This window comes from Mobula birostris, chromosome 6, assembly GCF_030028105.1.
Source record: "Mobula birostris isolate sMobBir1 chromosome 6, sMobBir1.hap1, whole genome shotgun sequence".
NCBI classification, from domain to species: domain Eukaryota; kingdom Metazoa; phylum Chordata; class Chondrichthyes; order Myliobatiformes; family Myliobatidae; genus Mobula; species Mobula birostris.
The window spans coordinates 92,004,701-92,022,292 of NC_092375.1; the positions used below are offsets into that span (position 1 = coordinate 92,004,701).

At 42.3% G+C, this 17,592-nt stretch overlaps 1 protein-coding gene across 4 annotated transcripts in view; it reads left to right on the forward strand.

The window, feature by feature from the left end:
- Positions 1-17,592, forward strand: part of vwa8 (von Willebrand factor A domain containing 8) — a 481,708-nt gene that overhangs the window by 308,406 nt on the left and 155,710 nt on the right. For all 4 annotated transcript variants that reach the window (XM_072260839.1, XM_072260838.1, XM_072260837.1 and 1 more), the window contains exons 28-29: positions 2,476-2,614; positions 6,831-7,030. In XM_072260839.1, the coding sequence (XP_072116940.1) occupies positions 2,476-2,614; positions 6,831-7,030 (339 nt within the window). The remainder of the gene's footprint in view (positions 1-2,475; positions 2,615-6,830; positions 7,031-17,592) is intronic.

Consider the following 17,592-nt stretch of genomic DNA (forward strand, 5'->3'; position numbering starts at 1 on the left):
TTGTCCTCAACTTGAATTGTTGAATTTAACAGATGACTTAGATGGGAACATGTTCAAAGACTTTTGGAGGAGTTTTGTGGGTGTGGCTTGCTCTGGCACACCCGTGCCAATCAATTGTGTAGTTTGAAGCTCTGCCCACAGAAGTCATCTGCAAGCCTTCAAAGATGGCCACATCCCGTTCCCAGCTTTGTCATCTGTCAGTGCTATTAGTTCTTCTGAATGTTTCTGACAGTCAACAATATTTAAAACTCTTACAAATAGCGTAAACTATTAACAGACTTTTAAAATTGTTTTTAAAGTCCAACCTAACATCAAAACAAATAATTAAAAAGATTAAAGCAAATACATACAGATTTTTAAGAAGTGAGATTTAACTCAGTTACTGTTAGGCAACACAGTGGTACAGCTCAGAAAGATGCTATCCCAGTCTCCAGCAACCTGGGTTTGATCCTTACCAATGATGTTGTTGGTGTGGAGTTTGCACGTTCTCCCTGTGACTGTGTGGGTTTCCACTGAGAGATTCTGTTTCCTTCTATGTCACAAAGACATGGAATGGACTACAGTAAATTGTTCCATGTGTGTAAGTGAATGCAAAATTGAACGTGGATCAGTACACCACAGGAAGAGACCTTTAAGCACATGCAGTCTATGCCAACCATGATGCCAGCCTACTTAATGTCATCCACCTGCACATGGTCCATATCTATCTTTTCCCTTCCTATTCAAGTCTGTCTAAATGTCTCTCAAACATTGCTATTGTATCTACTTCTACCAGCTACCTTAGTGGCACATTCACTGCACCCAACACTCTTTGGAAAAAGCTCACCCCACACATCTTAAACTTCCCCCTCTCACCTTAAATGCTTGCCCTCTAGCATTTGACATTTCTTCCCTGGGATAATAACTCTTGACTATCTACCACATTGATGCCTCTCATAATATAAATTCCTATCAGCTCACCCCTCAGCATCTGACATTCCAACAAAAACAATGCAAGTTTGTTGGGAGTGATGGGAAAATAAAAAGGGATTAATCTAAATTGGTGGTTGATGGTAAGCACAGAATTCCTGTTTCTCTGTGATATGATTCTATAGCTTTAAGACTCCATAACTACCTCAGCCAACAAGATCAGCATTTACAGATACAGAGCTGCTCAGTTTGGGTCACACTTAGAAAAATCCAGTCAAGTCAAACCACCACCCCATTGTTGTTTTGGATTATTTTCTGCACCCGTCTATATTTTAATGATGTACATGTTTGGATCTTCAAATCTCTCTGGACTTCTTTGGTTTCTCCCTTTTGTTATTTAATAACTGGCTGTGATTTTTAGCTGACCTCACGTTTGTCTACTTTGAAGTACAATCGCCAGAGTTTGCTGATTTGCACATTCTGTCAGTGCCATTCCTCCACAGCTTTTCTCCCCTTGGAGACACACCAGTTACCACAGATCTCTGTCGCTTGCCAGTTCCATGTTGAATCCTTGAATTGTGTTAGATATGGACATAACATCAATTAACCAGATGTATCTGGTATTTTTACTACATTGACTATATATGTCTTTCGTGTATGGAAGGTAGAACGGTACAGCATTGGAACAGGTCTGCAGTTGACGATGTTGCTAATAATGCCTAATTAAACTAATCCCTTTGTACTCCTCCATTCTCTGAAGGTTCAGGGCCTATCATAGAACCTCTTAAAGCCGCTATCTTATCTGTCTCCATCACCAATCCTGATAGCACATTCCAGTTACTCACCACTCTGTGTAAAAGAATACCTGCTCCTCATATCTCCTTTGAACTTTGCCCTCTCACCTTAAACATATAACCCTGTGAAAAGATAACCACTCACAATTTTATTAAATTTTATCAGGTCTCCCCTCAGCTTAGGAAATAACCCACCTTTGTTTTATGGCAATGTCATCTAATCCAGGTAACATCCTGGTAAACCATTTCTGCACCCTCTCCAAGGCCTCTCCATCCTTCCAATAATGGAATGACCAGAAATGAATGCAAAACTTCAGATGCTATCTAACCAAAGTTTTATAAACCTGCAGTATCATTTCCTGACTCTTTAATTTGGTGTCTCGACTAATAAAGACTAATATGCCTTCTTTAGCACCTTATCAGCTTGTGTGGCCACTTTCAGGGGAGCATGGACTTGGACTCCAAGATCTCTTTGACCATTAAAACTAAGGCTCCTGCTGTTAACAGTGTACTGTACTGCTACATTACATTTGATCTCCTAAAGTCCAACACCTCACACTTATTCGAATCTAAATCCATTCCTCCACCCATACCTGCAACTAATCTATCTCCCACCGTATCTTTCAAAAGCCTTTTACGCTGTCCATAATGCCACCAATCTTTGCGTCATTTGCTAAGTGTGTGTGTGTGTGTGTGTGTGTGTGTGTGTGTATTGTTACATTGTGAGTGTAGATCTGAGTGGGGTGTAACTCTTCTGTCTTTTTGTTAATAGGGCCCCATATACCTAAAGGTTCAGGACTATCCCCTGGAACGGCATGAATCAAGGGGGCTGAACTTCACAGAGGAACAAGCCCACTGGACTATTCCCCTGAATGAAGTTAATATTGTCTGTGATGTTGCTACAATCAAAGGTAATTCCCTTACACCCACAAATAGCAAAAAGCTGACTTCTCTCAGCTGCTCTGTTCTACAGTACCTTTTCCATTGGTGTTAAAATCTCTCAAGTCTTGTTGCAAGCCTTTTATATTCCTATCAAATCAGGGCATAGATCAAGTGGATGTCCACAGTTTTTTTTCCCCAAGTAGAGTAGTGTAAAACTAGAGAGCATAGGTTTATGGTGAAAGTGGGAAGGTTTAAAAGTGATGTGAGAGGTAAAATCTTTCCATACAGAGGATGGTGGGCATGGGGAACAGGCTGCCAAAGGAGGGTACAATACAATTTAGAGGGATATGGCCCATACAGAAGCAAATAGGACTAACTCAGTCCTTGATTAGCACAAACAAATTGGACTAGAGAGCCTGTTTCCATGCTTTGTAATTCTATGATTCTTATAGTTAACAAGGTACAAGAAAAGAGAAGCAGACTGTCAAAGTGTGGATGGAGTCCAAATCCTGTGGAATTATTTAGCAGGAAATTCTATTATAATCTTTCTGTGCTGTGGTGTTCTATGACTCTGTGACTCTATTCTATGACCCTAATGTAGTAGAGTTCAACTAGAGGACCACAAATTTCAATGTGATAGTGATGTTAGCTGGGATGCCACTGTTTTTTTTCAAAATTCCCAGGAGTTATTTTATCCACCAAAAGGAGCCAGTTTAATGGCATATTCCTTCAGAACCGCATTGGACTGTCAGTCTGGAATGTCACACTGATCTGGATTAAGGGTTAATCTTTTGAAGGATAAGTGTGTACCCTCCAGGCACAGTTGGTCCTCAGAAGATGCATTAATGAGTGTTCAGTGGCAACAAATCCATTGGTTCCCAAGATCTTTCCCCTGCTCCCAAAACCCTTTCCTTCTTCCCATGGCTCAGATTTGGCTGAATCCTTTAGGGAACAGATCATCAGTATCTTGTTAAGTAATGCAGTTGAAGATTTTAAAAGTTGAGGAACAATGTCTGTTTAGCAATGAGTAGGCAATTTTCATTGTTCTTTCACAGTTGCCTTCTGTTGTACTTCTGACACGTGTGGTGACAGAGCACTGAATGGTAGACACTGTCAGTTGCCGTCAGCAAAGGGAAATATGTTTAGATGTGAACCATTGACAGCAACAGCTTGTTAATCTAGGAACATCCTGGGGTTAGTGCTGAAATAGGATATCTGCATGCCTTCATCTTTGTGGATCAGTGAGATATGTAATGAATAATGTCGGTGATGGGTCACATTTTTCAGGCTCCAGTCCTACAGGGAATTCTTGATGTGATCAAGGCCATTGTATCTGGTGGGACAGGCTACCATTATGGCATTATTCACAATAAACTACCAGCTGGCATGTATGGTTCGTACTTGACTAGGAATTGTGGGCTTCGGATGCCATACTCCTCTACTAGTGGAGACACAAGAGACTGCAAATGCTGAAATCTAGAGCAACAAACAAAACATTGGAGGAATTCAGTGGCTCTGGCAGCGTATATAGAGGAAAATAGGTAGTCAATGTTTCAAGTCAAAACCCTTTATCTGGACTGCAGATGAAACAGTCTAGATGAAGGGTTTTGCCTGAAATATCAGCTGTCCATTTCCCTCCACCAATGCTGTCTCATCCACAGAGTTCCTCCTGCAATTAGTTTTTTGTTCTCATACTAGTTACAGCTTCAGAAAAACAAGGCTAGGGAGAAGGCTCCCAAGCAGTTAATGAAAATTGTTAAATAAACATTTGGCATTTATGTAAATTTTCTTTATGTAAGAAAATTATGTAAGCAATGTAGTGGCCAATTTGTTGACAATAAGATCTCTCAAACAGAAGTGACGTAGTGTTTCACTGCTGTTGGTTGAGTGAGTGAGGTAGACCAAAAAGCCAGTGAGGATGGTGTCAAGAGATCTTTTAACTCCATTTGAGAGGGCGGAAGGGTCTTGGCTTAATGTCTCAATGAAAGTGTAGTGTTTCTGACAATGAAGCATAGGGATGACTTTATAAAGGTGTATAATAAAATCATGAAGGGACATAGATAGGGTAAATGCACCCAGTCCTTTTCCCAGGGAAAGGGAACCCAAAAACTAGTGGACATCCAGTAAGTTTAAGGTGACAGGGAAAGGATTTAATAGGGACAAGGGGCATCCTCTTCACTTAGAGTGTGATGCATCCATGGGACAAGCTGTTAGAGGAAGTAGTTGAGATGGGTACAATAACAACATTTAAAGGTCTCTTGAGCAAGTACATAGACAGAGAAAGGTTTAGAGGGAGATGGACTAAATGCAGGCAAATAGGGCTGGCTTTGATAGGCAGGGATAAATTGGGCTGAAGTGCCTGTTTCCATGTTCTGTCATTCTCAGCTGAGGTTTTTATAGAGCTTTCACATTCTGAGTTGAGAATGCTGGCCACTGAATATCAACAGATTGTGGCTGAATTGTATTTATAGTGGGATAGTGGATTCATTAGTGCTGTACTTCTATCAACACTTTTTACGAAGTATGATGAGATCATAAAAATATTTCACGTTGAGCAGAGCTAATGGAGTGTGTCCAACCATCTGCACTGTGACCAGAGTCATTGTACAGGCGGAATTGAGCTCAGCACACAATCCCACTTGTGCCTTAAATAAAATGGGCAGGAGTCAGAATAAGTCAATGCTTGAGATTCAGTCTATTGTTTTTGGCAACGGGAGAAAAGCAATTAGCTAATTACAAATGAAACTATAGCCTTATGATTGTTAAAATCTGTAATTATTCTCCCACCCTCTGTCACTATCTCCACCCTCCCTCCCTCACCTGGCTCCATCTGTCCATCATCCCATTCCTCACCTGGATCCATCTATCATGCACCAGCTACTACCTCAGCCTTCCCCCTCACATTTTTATATTTTCTCCCCTTTACACTCTCAGTCCTGATGCAGGGTCTTGTCCCAAAGCAACACCTTCCCCTTGACATCACAGATCTCAGACACACCAAGATCCTTCAGTAGCGCAAATCCTCCAGCATGTGCAGTCTCTTGTGTCTGCATCTTTACATTCTTAGGAGGTTGAGGAGATTCAGCATGTCACTGAATATTCTAACAAACTTCATCTGACATTTCTCTGCCTATGTCGGCAACCTACCTATATCCCACTGTATCCATAACACTACCTGCCTTCATGTCGTCTACAAGCATACTAAGCCACCCATCTAAGTTTTCATCCAGGTCATTTATATACATCACAAACAGCAGAAGGCCCAGTGTGGATCACTGCAGGACACCACTAGTCACAGATCTCCCGCCAGAATAAGTCTCATCAACCACGACCCTCTGTCTTCTATGTGCAAGGCAATTCTGAATCTAAATGGGGGATCTTATCAAATGCATTACTAAATCCATGTAGAGAACATCCACTGTTCTATCTTCATCAATCACCTTTGTCATTTCCTCAAAGTACTCTAATCAAGTCAGTAAGATGTGGCCTGCCTCGCATAAATCCATGCTGACTGTCCCTAATTCGCCGTGATCTTAAAATGCTCATAAATCTTATCCCTAAGATCTCTTTCCTACTCTAGACATGAGACTCACCAGTCTATAGTTCCCTATTAGCCCTATTTCCTTTCCTGAATAATAGAACAAAATTAGTTTCTGTTGAAGCCATCTTGTTGCATTGTGGTCTGATATGGCAATTCAAATGTGCAGAAACATCAGAAGCTGCAAAGAGTAGTAGAATCAGCCTAATACATCACAGGTACATTTTTCCCCACTATTGATAGTGTCTACAGAATCTCTGCCTCAAGAAGGCCTCTATCATCAAAGATCCCCACCATCTTTTCACAGCTGCTATTGGGCAGGAAATATAGAAAGTCCCACACCACCAGGTTCAAGAACAGCTGCTTCCTTTCAATCATTCAGTTCTTGAACTGTACTGCACCACCCTAATCACTACTCAGTATAGAAACACTATGACCCCTTTGCACTACAATCGACTTTTATTTGTTTTATTTAGTGTTCTTTCTTGTACAATTTTGTATAATTTATGTTTTTCTTGTGAATGTTGTCTATCTGATGCTGTGAATCTATGTTTCTTTTGTAAGTAAGTTTTTTATTGCAGCCATGCATACATGTACTTGTGCATATGGCTATAAACCTTGACCTTGATTCTACAAATAAACCTTGCTGGGTTACCAAACTGAACCTTTGTAGAATGTGTACACTGATATACTGTTATCACACACAGGTGAAACCACTGACACCATATACGTGACTACATGTAATCCAGTCTCTCTGTACTCAATGGACGTGCCTGGCAGCAACATACAGTACGTGGATTTGTATGACATCTTTCCCCGGAATACCAGTCGTGTGTGGCAGCCCTTTGTAACGGCAGCTCCACTGGGTCAACCACTCCACAACCAAGTCATATTACACGAGGAGCAGGTATCTAATGCACTTGGACATTTTCAGCAGTCCGTTCTTATGAAGCAGCAGTTCATAGATAGATAGATAGATATACTTTATTAATCCCAAGGGAAATTTGGTTTCGTTACAGCCGCACCAACCAAGAATAGAGCATAAATATAGCAATACAAAAAACCCCAACCATCAAACAACAAAATGCAAATTATGTCAGATGGAAAATAAGTCCAGGACCAGTCTATTGGCTCAGGGTGTCTGACCCTCCACCGGAGCAGCTACACGTTCAATGGCCACAGGCAGGAACGACCTCCCGTGCCGCCAAGTGTTGTATCACGGTGGAATGTGGCCGAAGTCCGACAGTAAAAAGTTCAGTATCCAGTCTGCAAACACGTTCCTCGATCGTAATATACCCCGATTGCACCATCCATTGTTAGCTAGATCAGTAAACACCCCACTCCTTCACGCCGCTTACCGCTCTCGGTACACTTCCGGTCAGGCGGAACGGTATTGCCCACCAAACTCCTCTTCTCCAAAAGTCTCTGTTGTCTCGACCCGGTCCTCTTTCCTCGGCTTTGTGATCCCTCTCTGTGTGTTTTCCTCCGGATTTCAGCAGGGGTGTCTGCCGCTCTGTTCGCTAAGCCGACTGGAATTTGCTGGTCCGTGGAATACACAATGCGACCTTGCTTCTGTCCCATGTGTCGGGATGTAACCATTTCCAGCGCTAAAGAAAACCCAAATAAAACTCTCTCTACTAGCATATTAGAGAGTGCGGCTTCGACGTGTTACCATGAGAAACAAAATACAAAAAATAACGTAAATTAAAAAGTAAGAAGAAGAAAGTAAAAGAATAGATCAGAACAGTTGTACCAGGCTGCATGCACAACCGGCGCATGCGCACTAAGTTCATGTTTTACACTAATTTCAGAGATGTAAAGCAAAATATAAAATGCTCGCTTCCCAGACTGAGCAAGCACATTCCATAATCTCCATTGTATGAAAGATAGAAATTTACAACTTGGCACAACCAATTCTTCCCAGTGCTTTTGTTTTGTCTGCTCAAATAGTCCAAATCATATTTACCTCCCCATCAATTCCCCCTTCGCTCCCGTGACCTCTGTCACGTGACTGGCAACAATGAATACAGAATTGAGTCAGGTTTTATAAAAAACAAACAAACATTTATTAAACTCTGCTCAAAAAAAAAAGCGAAATGTATTTAAACGACTAACTTAACCGGAAGTTAACTGCTATACAGCAACTCTGGAACAGTTCTTAAAAGGGTAAATGCGAAAACAGTTCTTAAAGTGGTAAATTTGAACACAGTTCTTAGAATGGTAAATTCGAAAGTCCAAGAGATTTATACAGTCAATTAGGAGAGACCTTCCTGAAGTAAAGAATTCCTCGAAGACATCACGTTACTCCTGATCCCAGCCGGAACGTGCCTTGTCTGCAGGATTCACAATGACGGGGGAAAAAAACGGTTTAAAGGAACTGACCTTTTCCTCTGGAGAATAGACACTGCACTATCCTTCCTACTTCAGCAGGGGACATATCAGTTGCAGGTCACTTTTTCTTGAACGAAGATTCAGTATAGGTTCATCCTCTCCAAAACCGCCAAATGATATCAGCTTTACTCAACTCTGTGAATTCCTGTACTTTGGTTAGGTCTTCACTCTCCAATACTACTTACAATACTAAGTAGAACTCCACTTTAAAACAAAACTGCATCATAAGCTGAATACGCAGCAAAACGGAGTATCTAACACAAAACTAAACTGGAAAACTAACTGCGTCACATCAGGGGTCTCCTTTATATACCTGTTGAGAACAGGTCACCATGTGACTGCACTGGCGGGAAAATTACATCATGTGACCTCTGCGAGACCATTACATCATGCTGATAAGACACTCAATTACATCATGGTCTTAAGACAGTCACAAGAGATCCATGAGGTATGTAACACCTTCCTGTCCGATTTAATCTTGAGTATTAATATTGCTTCTGTTTCAAGCATGGAAGTGCTTTATAGAACCTCACACTTACGAAAAGTGTTCCTGCTCTCCATTCTAAACCTCTTGTTTTGGCTATAGCTAATAAGCCTTCCATTAATATTAACAAGATTCTTTTATCTTGTTGTATTTGAAATCTTCACATGCTATCAGCATTTCAGGTCAAACCATCTGCAATTCCTTTCCCACCACTGATTCTGTGCGAGCCACTAAGTTCCTCCAGCAGATTGTTGCATGGTTTCATGTAGATAGGTGCTTGATGGTCAGCACTGGCTCTGTGGGCTGCAGGGTCTGTTTCCAAAATGTATGAATCTATGACTTGCACTTTGGTGCCATGTGATTGCGCCTTTAAATTTGCAGCAAGGACACTCACACTGGCACCAGGTCTTTAGACACTGCATTAAATGCATCTCGGCCCAGTTACCTCTGAGCATTTGCCCTGGTTTGCTGCATTTCCATTCTCAGATTTCTTTTGTAGCTGTAGTCTTGAATCAGATTGGTTTGGCATCAGATGTATGCTGGAGTGAACTATTCAGAACCCTTCGATCTGTTAAGATTCATCTTTCTGCCTCTTTGACATTTACTAGTTGTTACCTTACCTCTGCACATAAGGAGAAACACCAGCCTCAGACCTTGGTACCAACAGGAAGAGCATGTGTCATTGTGGGAGCTTGCACCAGGAAATCCTGGCCTCTGCACTCCCTGTAATGTTGACATATATTCCTGGGAGAACGGCAGGAAATCCATAGAAATTTTCATCCCCTTCCACACCTGTAAGCTGCGTGTGTTAATAGCAAGTGTGAACTCCCAAACTACTTCTGTTGTTAACTGCTGCTTGTCTGAGATTGCAAATTTTCATCATTAAGCAATGACTGGTAGTGGATGCAGTACTACAAAACAGTGCTAGACCAACTCTGGATCCCCAGAGAGCTATACTGATGCTGACTATCTTCCCCAGACAGGAATAGGAAACATAACAATAGGCAACAGTTAGAACAATGAAAATATAAGCATAGCATTCAAAGTGTTTGGACTGTTCTGTCTCACAGTCAAGTTCAGTCATTTACAGGATCCTTGCCAAGAAAAAGGTTCAAATTAGGGGTGCCCTTTCTATGGCAACCAAATGCAGGGGCCAGGTGTATTGAAATCAAGGACCCTCTTGGAACAAACCTCTGGCCTACTTAGTTACATTTCAATTTACATTTTGTAGAGCGGACCACACTGGCGAGGTGATGCTGTCTCTGGCAAAAGGAATCAGCCACAGTGGGTGGGTTTCGAGTCGCAAACAAGTTAATCATATGATGGATGACAGGTTCCCCCTCTTTGGAGAATACCTGTGCCTCACCGCTCCAACAACCCATGTTTGATCCTGACCTCCAGTGCTTCCTCTCTGGAACTTGGCACATTCTTCCTGCAACTGAGTGGGTTCTTCCGGGTGCCCTGGTTTCATCCCACATCCCAAAGATGTTCGTATTAGTGGATTAAGTGTCTGCTGTAAATTGCCCCTATTGGTAGGAAAATCTGGAGGAGTTGATGGGTTTTAGTGAGAGAGTACATTACAGAGAAATAAGTGGGAGACTAAGATTGATAGGGTTGCTTGGAACTATTGTAAGTAAGTTCGCAAGGTTTTAACAACTAAATGGAAACTTTAATGGTTGGGTTACACAATTTAATTCCATATGCTGATGAAACAATTACTCAGTTGCTGAGTGGCAGATGTCATGCACATTACAATGTTGTCAGAAGCTATGTTTTGAGAAGATAAATAAAGTAGACAGGTTACTTCAAAAATTAGAATCTAAATAAAATAGAAACACAAGGTAGAAGGTTATGCTGATAGTGAACAATGACAAGAGATTCCAATGGAGTTTAATCTTCAGCAAACAATCTTTGGAGGAACTCAGCGGGTCAGGCAGCATCTGTGGAGGGAAATTCGGATTTGTAAAAGGTTTCAACCCAGAGTCAAAATTCCCACCATAGATGCTACCTGACCCACTGAGTTTCTCCAGCATAGAACGTAGAACAGTACAACAAAGCAGGCCCACGATGTTGTGCTGACTTATATAAACTTACTCTACAATCAATCTAACCCTTCCCTCTTACACAGCTCATAATACTCCAAAGCAACATATACAAAATACTGGAGGAACTCAGCAAGTCAGGCAGCATCTATGGAAAAGAGTAAACAGTTGACATTTTGGGCTAAGACCCTTCTTCAGGAGTACTCCATTTTTCTTACTCCCATGTGCCTATTTCAGAGTCTTTAAAATGTCCCTGTTGTATCAGCCTCTACCACTGTGCCTGGCTGTGTTCCAGGCACCCACCACACTGTGTAAAAAAACCTACCTCTGCTAAGTTTTCCTCCACTCACCTTAAGTTGATGGCCTCTGGTGTTGGCCATTGCCAACCAGGCAGTCTACTCTATCCATGCGTCTTATAACCTTATACACCTCTTATCAATTCACTTCTTATTTTCCTTCACTCCAAAGAGAAAAACACTACTTTGTTCACCTTTTTCTCATAAGACATAAGGCATCTTCATCTCAAAAGAACACACACAACTCAGGAACTCAGCAGGCCAGGCAGCATCTATGGGGAAAAAAAATACAGTCGACGTTTTGGGCCGAGACCCTTCAGCATCTTCATTTGCAATCTTTTGTGTCTCCTTAATCCTTGATAAAGTCTGATTAGGTAAAGTGGATTTTATGCTTTCTGTGTATCCTCTGTAAGTATGTGTAAAAACCACACATGAGAAAACTCTTCCACAAGATCAGTCTTCAAAACCAAATCTGTGGTGTTTGCACTATATCTGTCCACCTCCAAATCATTAGCATCAGTAGGCAGCCTAGTACAGTGAGCAGCAAATCCTTGCTACAGCACCAGAAAGAAACTGAATCAAATATCAGGCTACAGTTTGAAGCTGTGCTCACTTGCCTGTTATAATTTGCATCCTTACTGGGAGCATCATGGCCCTGAACTTGATACAAAGCTCATTAAGTGGTGCCATATTTGTAATCATTCAAAGCTGTTGCAAGCTGTCTCAACAGGACATTGATTGAAATACTCCTGTAAAATTGGTTATTACATAACTGCATCAAGCTTTATTTGAGTCCCGAAGCAGAGAGGGCATGATAAGAATATTAACGCTGCTCTTAGAGGGAGAGAGAAAGAGATAGCTCCTTGTACAACATTCAGACTAGTTCATTTTAATAGTATGTATATATCACCGTATACGACACTGCGATTCATTTTCTTGTGGGCATGCTTAATAAATCCCATAACCTTAATAGAATCAATGAAAGTCCACATTCACAGGACAACAACCAGTGTGAAAAAAGACAACTAGCTATGCAAATACAAAAAGAAAATAATAATAATAGTAAATTAATAAATAAGCAATAAATATCAAGAACATGAGATGAGGGGTCCCTGAAAGTGAGTCCATAGATTCGGCTGTGTGAAAACCATAGTTTGCAATCATTTAAGTCCTGTTGCGTTGTTACACCATTTTAAATTAACATTTGCAATCACCAGAAGAACATCCTGCTCAGGTGAGTAGGATGAGATAAAGTCGACTGGGAAAAGACGCTTGTGTAAACAGCCAGATTGCTTTTGTGCTGCATGGAAAACACAAAGCAAAGCGTTTCCGTTTTGGCTGGTATTTAGGGGTGAAGTACAACGTAGTGCAATCAGAAACATGTTTTATGTTGCTGCCCCAGATTGGAAAGAGTGCTGGAGGCATCACTGAAATATCATTAGAAATTGTCTTGAAGAATTTCTGGACTCTGCTAGAGCTCCCACCAGGTGACCTAGTTAGATTCTGGAATAGCAAAGTTTCATCCTCACAAACAACCTCTTGCAGGTGAGCTAACTGCCATTCTGCACAGCCCCCGCGAGCTTTCTGCTCTTTCCTGTGCATGTTTTTCTTTGGCATGAAGGTCTTTGGTATTCTGAGCACCCTCATGAGCAGAGAGTGGAGCAGATCTCTGCTAGAGCTTTCCCATATCACAGCAACCTGCCACCTTGCCTGCAATGGGATATGCATTTTAAGGTTTCCTTCTCTTCCCCCTCCTGTCCTAATGACCTGCCCATCATCACCTTCTCGTCCTCCACCTCCTTCCCTTCATTCCTATTAAATTCCTACTTTTTCAGCCCTATGCCTCTTCCATCTATCACCTTCCAGCTTCTCACATCATTTCCTTTCATCCAATAGGTTTCTGCAAATGAAGCAAAGTGAGGCGTTTTATGTTTAATGAAACCTGTAACACATTTTATTGAACTCCAAAACCTAAGCCCAAAAACATGCTAGAAATCTTTTCACAATCACATCATCATGTCAGACCGGCCTCTTAAAGTGAAACCCCAACTCAATGTTGCTGGTTGTGAATTATGTATCCTACACAGATCCCAACCACCCCAGAATTTACTAAAACTGGAATTGAGGGTCTGTCTGAAGCTTGGACAAGCTGCCTGACATGGGTCTGGTGTTGCATGGGTGGAAGAACAGCAGGTGTCTTTGGCTCGTCCAGGGATGTGTTGACACGCTCATGGTCATGTTGTGAAGCCAGGGATACTCCAAATCTTGTTGGGCTGGTGATAGACCGAAGTACTTTCATGTTTACCCCTCTTATCTGTGATAAAAGTATTTTCTTCCCATTCCAAACTGCGGAATGGGCCATCAACCTAAGGGAATGTTGGTGTGCATCATGACAGACGAAAACAAACAAGGTGGAATGTCGGTCAACCAGAACCCAAGAGTGCTGTATGCCATAATGGGAGGTAGGAGTAGCTGAAAAGGAATTAAATTTACTGAGGAAGGTAGAACGCTGTTGAAATGCCAACCAGGCAGTCATGACATCAGGAATGAAATCACCTGGCTCACCTGAACTTAATGTCAGCCAACAGCAGGTCCGTGACTGCTGTTGGATAAGCCTGGACCTCTGGGTCAGTATCGAGGTCGGCTGCCTTGCCAGTCTAGTCAGTCCCCATGTCTACGGCCTCAACGACTGGCCATGAGAGGCAGTCAGCTGCTGTGCAAACCAAGGGTCTGATATTTTGGCCATCGCATGCATGAGTGGTTTGTGGTCAACAAACGCTGTGAAATGGCGACCCCCTAGAAAAAAATGAAAATGGTGGACAGTCAAATAGAGTCCAAGAAGCTCATGGTCAAATGTGCTGTACTTCCTAGTGTTCATACCAAAGTGGGTGTGGTAAAAACACAGACCCGGTGTCTGTTTCGCAGCCGCAGATGTTCTTATGTTGGAGGCCTTGCTAACTGGGCTTATTGAGGTAGGTAAAAGAGGAGGGATTATGTATCTCTGCCTGGCTGAGTGTAGACTATCAGCCATTTTAGCAAGCTCCATATAATCCTTCATGGGTGCATTAGTGGGGGCTCTGCAAATTTGATCAGGTCTTTGCTGCATGAAGAGTTCTTTAAAAATAAAACAAGGATGGTGATTTCCCAGAAGAGACAGCATGTGGTCCATTAGCTCCGATGGCTTAGAGTTACCAAAACTGGGTAAGAAGAACAACTGTTTGGCGCACACAGACTCCAATAGCCCAAAAGTCTATAAAAGGTGAGTTTTCAGCGATTGTTATTTATCGTGTTCAGGCGGGTCTTCAAGCAGACTCAGCACTCTCACTGCTGTGGAATTCCTGAGCGAAACTACCACGTAGTGGAATTTGATGTCGTCTGCGGTGATTTCTCACAGAGCGGATTGGGCCTCATCTTGTACGAACCAAGCAAGTGCACTTTGCTCCCAAAACTCTGACAGTTTTAAGTTGACTGCATTGGCTGACGTGTTCAAAAATTCTGGAATAATCCTGGAACATCAGGGTCTCCAATGTATGTTTTTGCAAATAAAACAAAGTGAGGCGTTTTATGTTTAAAGAAACTCACAACACATTTTATTTAACTCCAAAACCTAAACACAAAAACGTGCTAAAAATCTTAACATGATTACATCGGACCAGCCTCTTAAAGAGAAAGTCCAGCTCAATGTTGGTGGTTGCAAATTATGTACATTTCCCCCAATTACGTTACCCTACAATCCCAGCTCCTCCACACACCTGCCTTCCCCTTCACCTGGACTCACCTATTACTTGCCAGCTTGTACTCCTCACCCTACCCTCTTACCCTGACATCTTCCTTCATCCTTTCCAGTCCTGATAAAGGGTCAAGGCCTGTAACATCGACTATTCATTTCCCTCCAGAGATGCTGCCTGACTTGCTGATTTCCTCCAGCATTTTGAGTGTTGCTCAAGATTTCCATCATGTGCAGAATCTCTTGTGTTTTGTTTCATGTGTCACGGTACCTTGTGTAACTTTCAAGTCCTGACCTAGTGGAAGGAACAGGTGAAGTGATGAATGACTGAGGGCTTCAGGTTAAATCAAATCAAATTTATTGTCATGTGCACAAGTACGTTGAGGTTTTGGTACAAAGAAAAACTTGCTTGCAGCAAGATCACAAGCACATAGCATCAAGACATCCCGCAGAGCACAAATTATACATAATTTGTACATAAATTGTACAAGAAAAAAGACTGTGTAAAAGAAGATACAGGTTTCCCCCGCCATCTGAAGGTAGAGCGTTCCTCTGAAATGGTTTGTAAGCCGAAATGTCGTAAAGCGAAGAAGCGATTACCATTTATTTATATGGGAAAATTTTGTGAGCATTCGCAGACCCAAAAATAACCTACCAAATCATGCCAAATAACACATAAAAACTAAAATAACAGTAACATGTAGTAAAAGCAGGAATGATATGATAAATACACAGCCTATATAAAGTAGAAATACTTCTCTACAACGATTGCCTGCACAGATCTCCGTAGTGAAAGTCTCACGCAAGCGCTCTCGGCAGAAAATCTCACGCAAACGATGTTGGCATAAACGCGCTCTGCAGTAACCTTTAAGCTATGAAGCTGCCAAATCTACCAAATAACAAGTAAATATACACAACCTATATAAAGTAGAAATAATGTATGTACAGTGTAGTATCACTTACCGGAATTGGGAAAACAGCGCCGAGCACACTGATGATGGTGTGTTAGACTGAGTCGTCGCAGGTTGGGTGGTGTAGTGGCCCCCACCCTCCAGGCTGCCGACCTGATACATTGCCACGAAGAACGCAGCGGTAGCCGGGAGGCACACAGCACATCTTTAAGAAAAAAGCCAAAATAAACATGCTAATTAGTTAGGTGCTGCCCGGCACGTAAATGTCGGCCCAGATCAGAGGCGATGCAATCGGAAATCGGCACTGATCTGGGTGAACAATTATGTGTTGGCGGCACCTAATTAATTAGCATGTTTATTTCGGCTTTTTCCTTAAAGATGTGCTGTGTGCCTCCCAGCTACCATTGCATTCTCCGCGAATCGGTACCTGGGGGTTGGGGTGGTGGGACCCTGGGGTGTCATCTCGTCATCTGTTTCCAATAGAGCAGGCAGCTCGTCTTCTCCTATGACTGCCCGCCTCGATGTCGAAGGTCAGGGTTCGTCGTCTGCTGTGGCTGATGTGGAAGGCTTGCTTGACTGCTGAGCCTCGCGCATTTTTCTATCATACAGTTGTTTGTAAGCACTCAAACCATCCTGCAAATATCCCCTAAGCCTACGTACCCTTTCAAAATTAAAGTCGTACTTTATCATTGCAGCAAAAATCTCACGCAGTTGCTTCACTTTCGCTACTGCATTTGGTTTCGATTGTTATCCTTTCCTCTTCCAATTGCATCAGCTCTTCATCTATCAGTTCTTGGTCATGGGATGCCAAAACCTCTTCAACATCATTTTCGTCAGCTTCCACAAGCCAAACTCACGTTGTCCTTACTTCGTTCACCATGATCGAAATGCTTAATTATGTCTAGTTTTACGCTAAGTGTAACACCCTTAGTCTTTCAAGCTTTTCAGACACCTTAGAACTCATCTTGCTAACAGCTGCTCAGTGCAACGTGTTTAAGCAATGCTGTTCCGAATCTGGGGAAGAGTGGCTGCTCGGGGTGCGCGCTGCTTTTCATCGCGCGCTGATTTTTTTATCGCGCGCTGCCTTTCTTCGTAACAGTGAAAACACCTTCTGAAAGCGAAAACAGGGTACTAATGTAGGTCTTTCATAACAGTGAGGTTTCGTAAAGCGAACGTTCGAAAAGCAGGGGACACCTGTAATAGTGCAAAAGAAAACAGACAAGTCCCTGGTAGTACAAGGGGTGGTCCATAGTGTCCCCTTGCTTTGGTAGGATTGGGTTTGGGATGGTTGTGAGAAAGTAGCTGTTCCTGAACCTGGTGGGACTTTAGGCTTCTGTTCCTCCTGCCTGACAGTAGCAGTGAGAAGAGAGCATGACCCAGATGATGGGGATTCGCGATGACAGATGACATGTGCAGATTCTTTTGATCTTTGGTAGGTTTATAAAAAAGCCCCTGAACGTGCATGGCTAGACCACCCTCCCCCCCCCCCATCTCTTTCCAAGCAACATCATTCCTGAGTGGTTTCCTTCCTTCCTTACCTGGGTATGTTCCATTACTCATCCCTTGTAGAGGGAGCAGAACCAAACTTCCACTGTCTGATTTGTGCTGATTGTACACC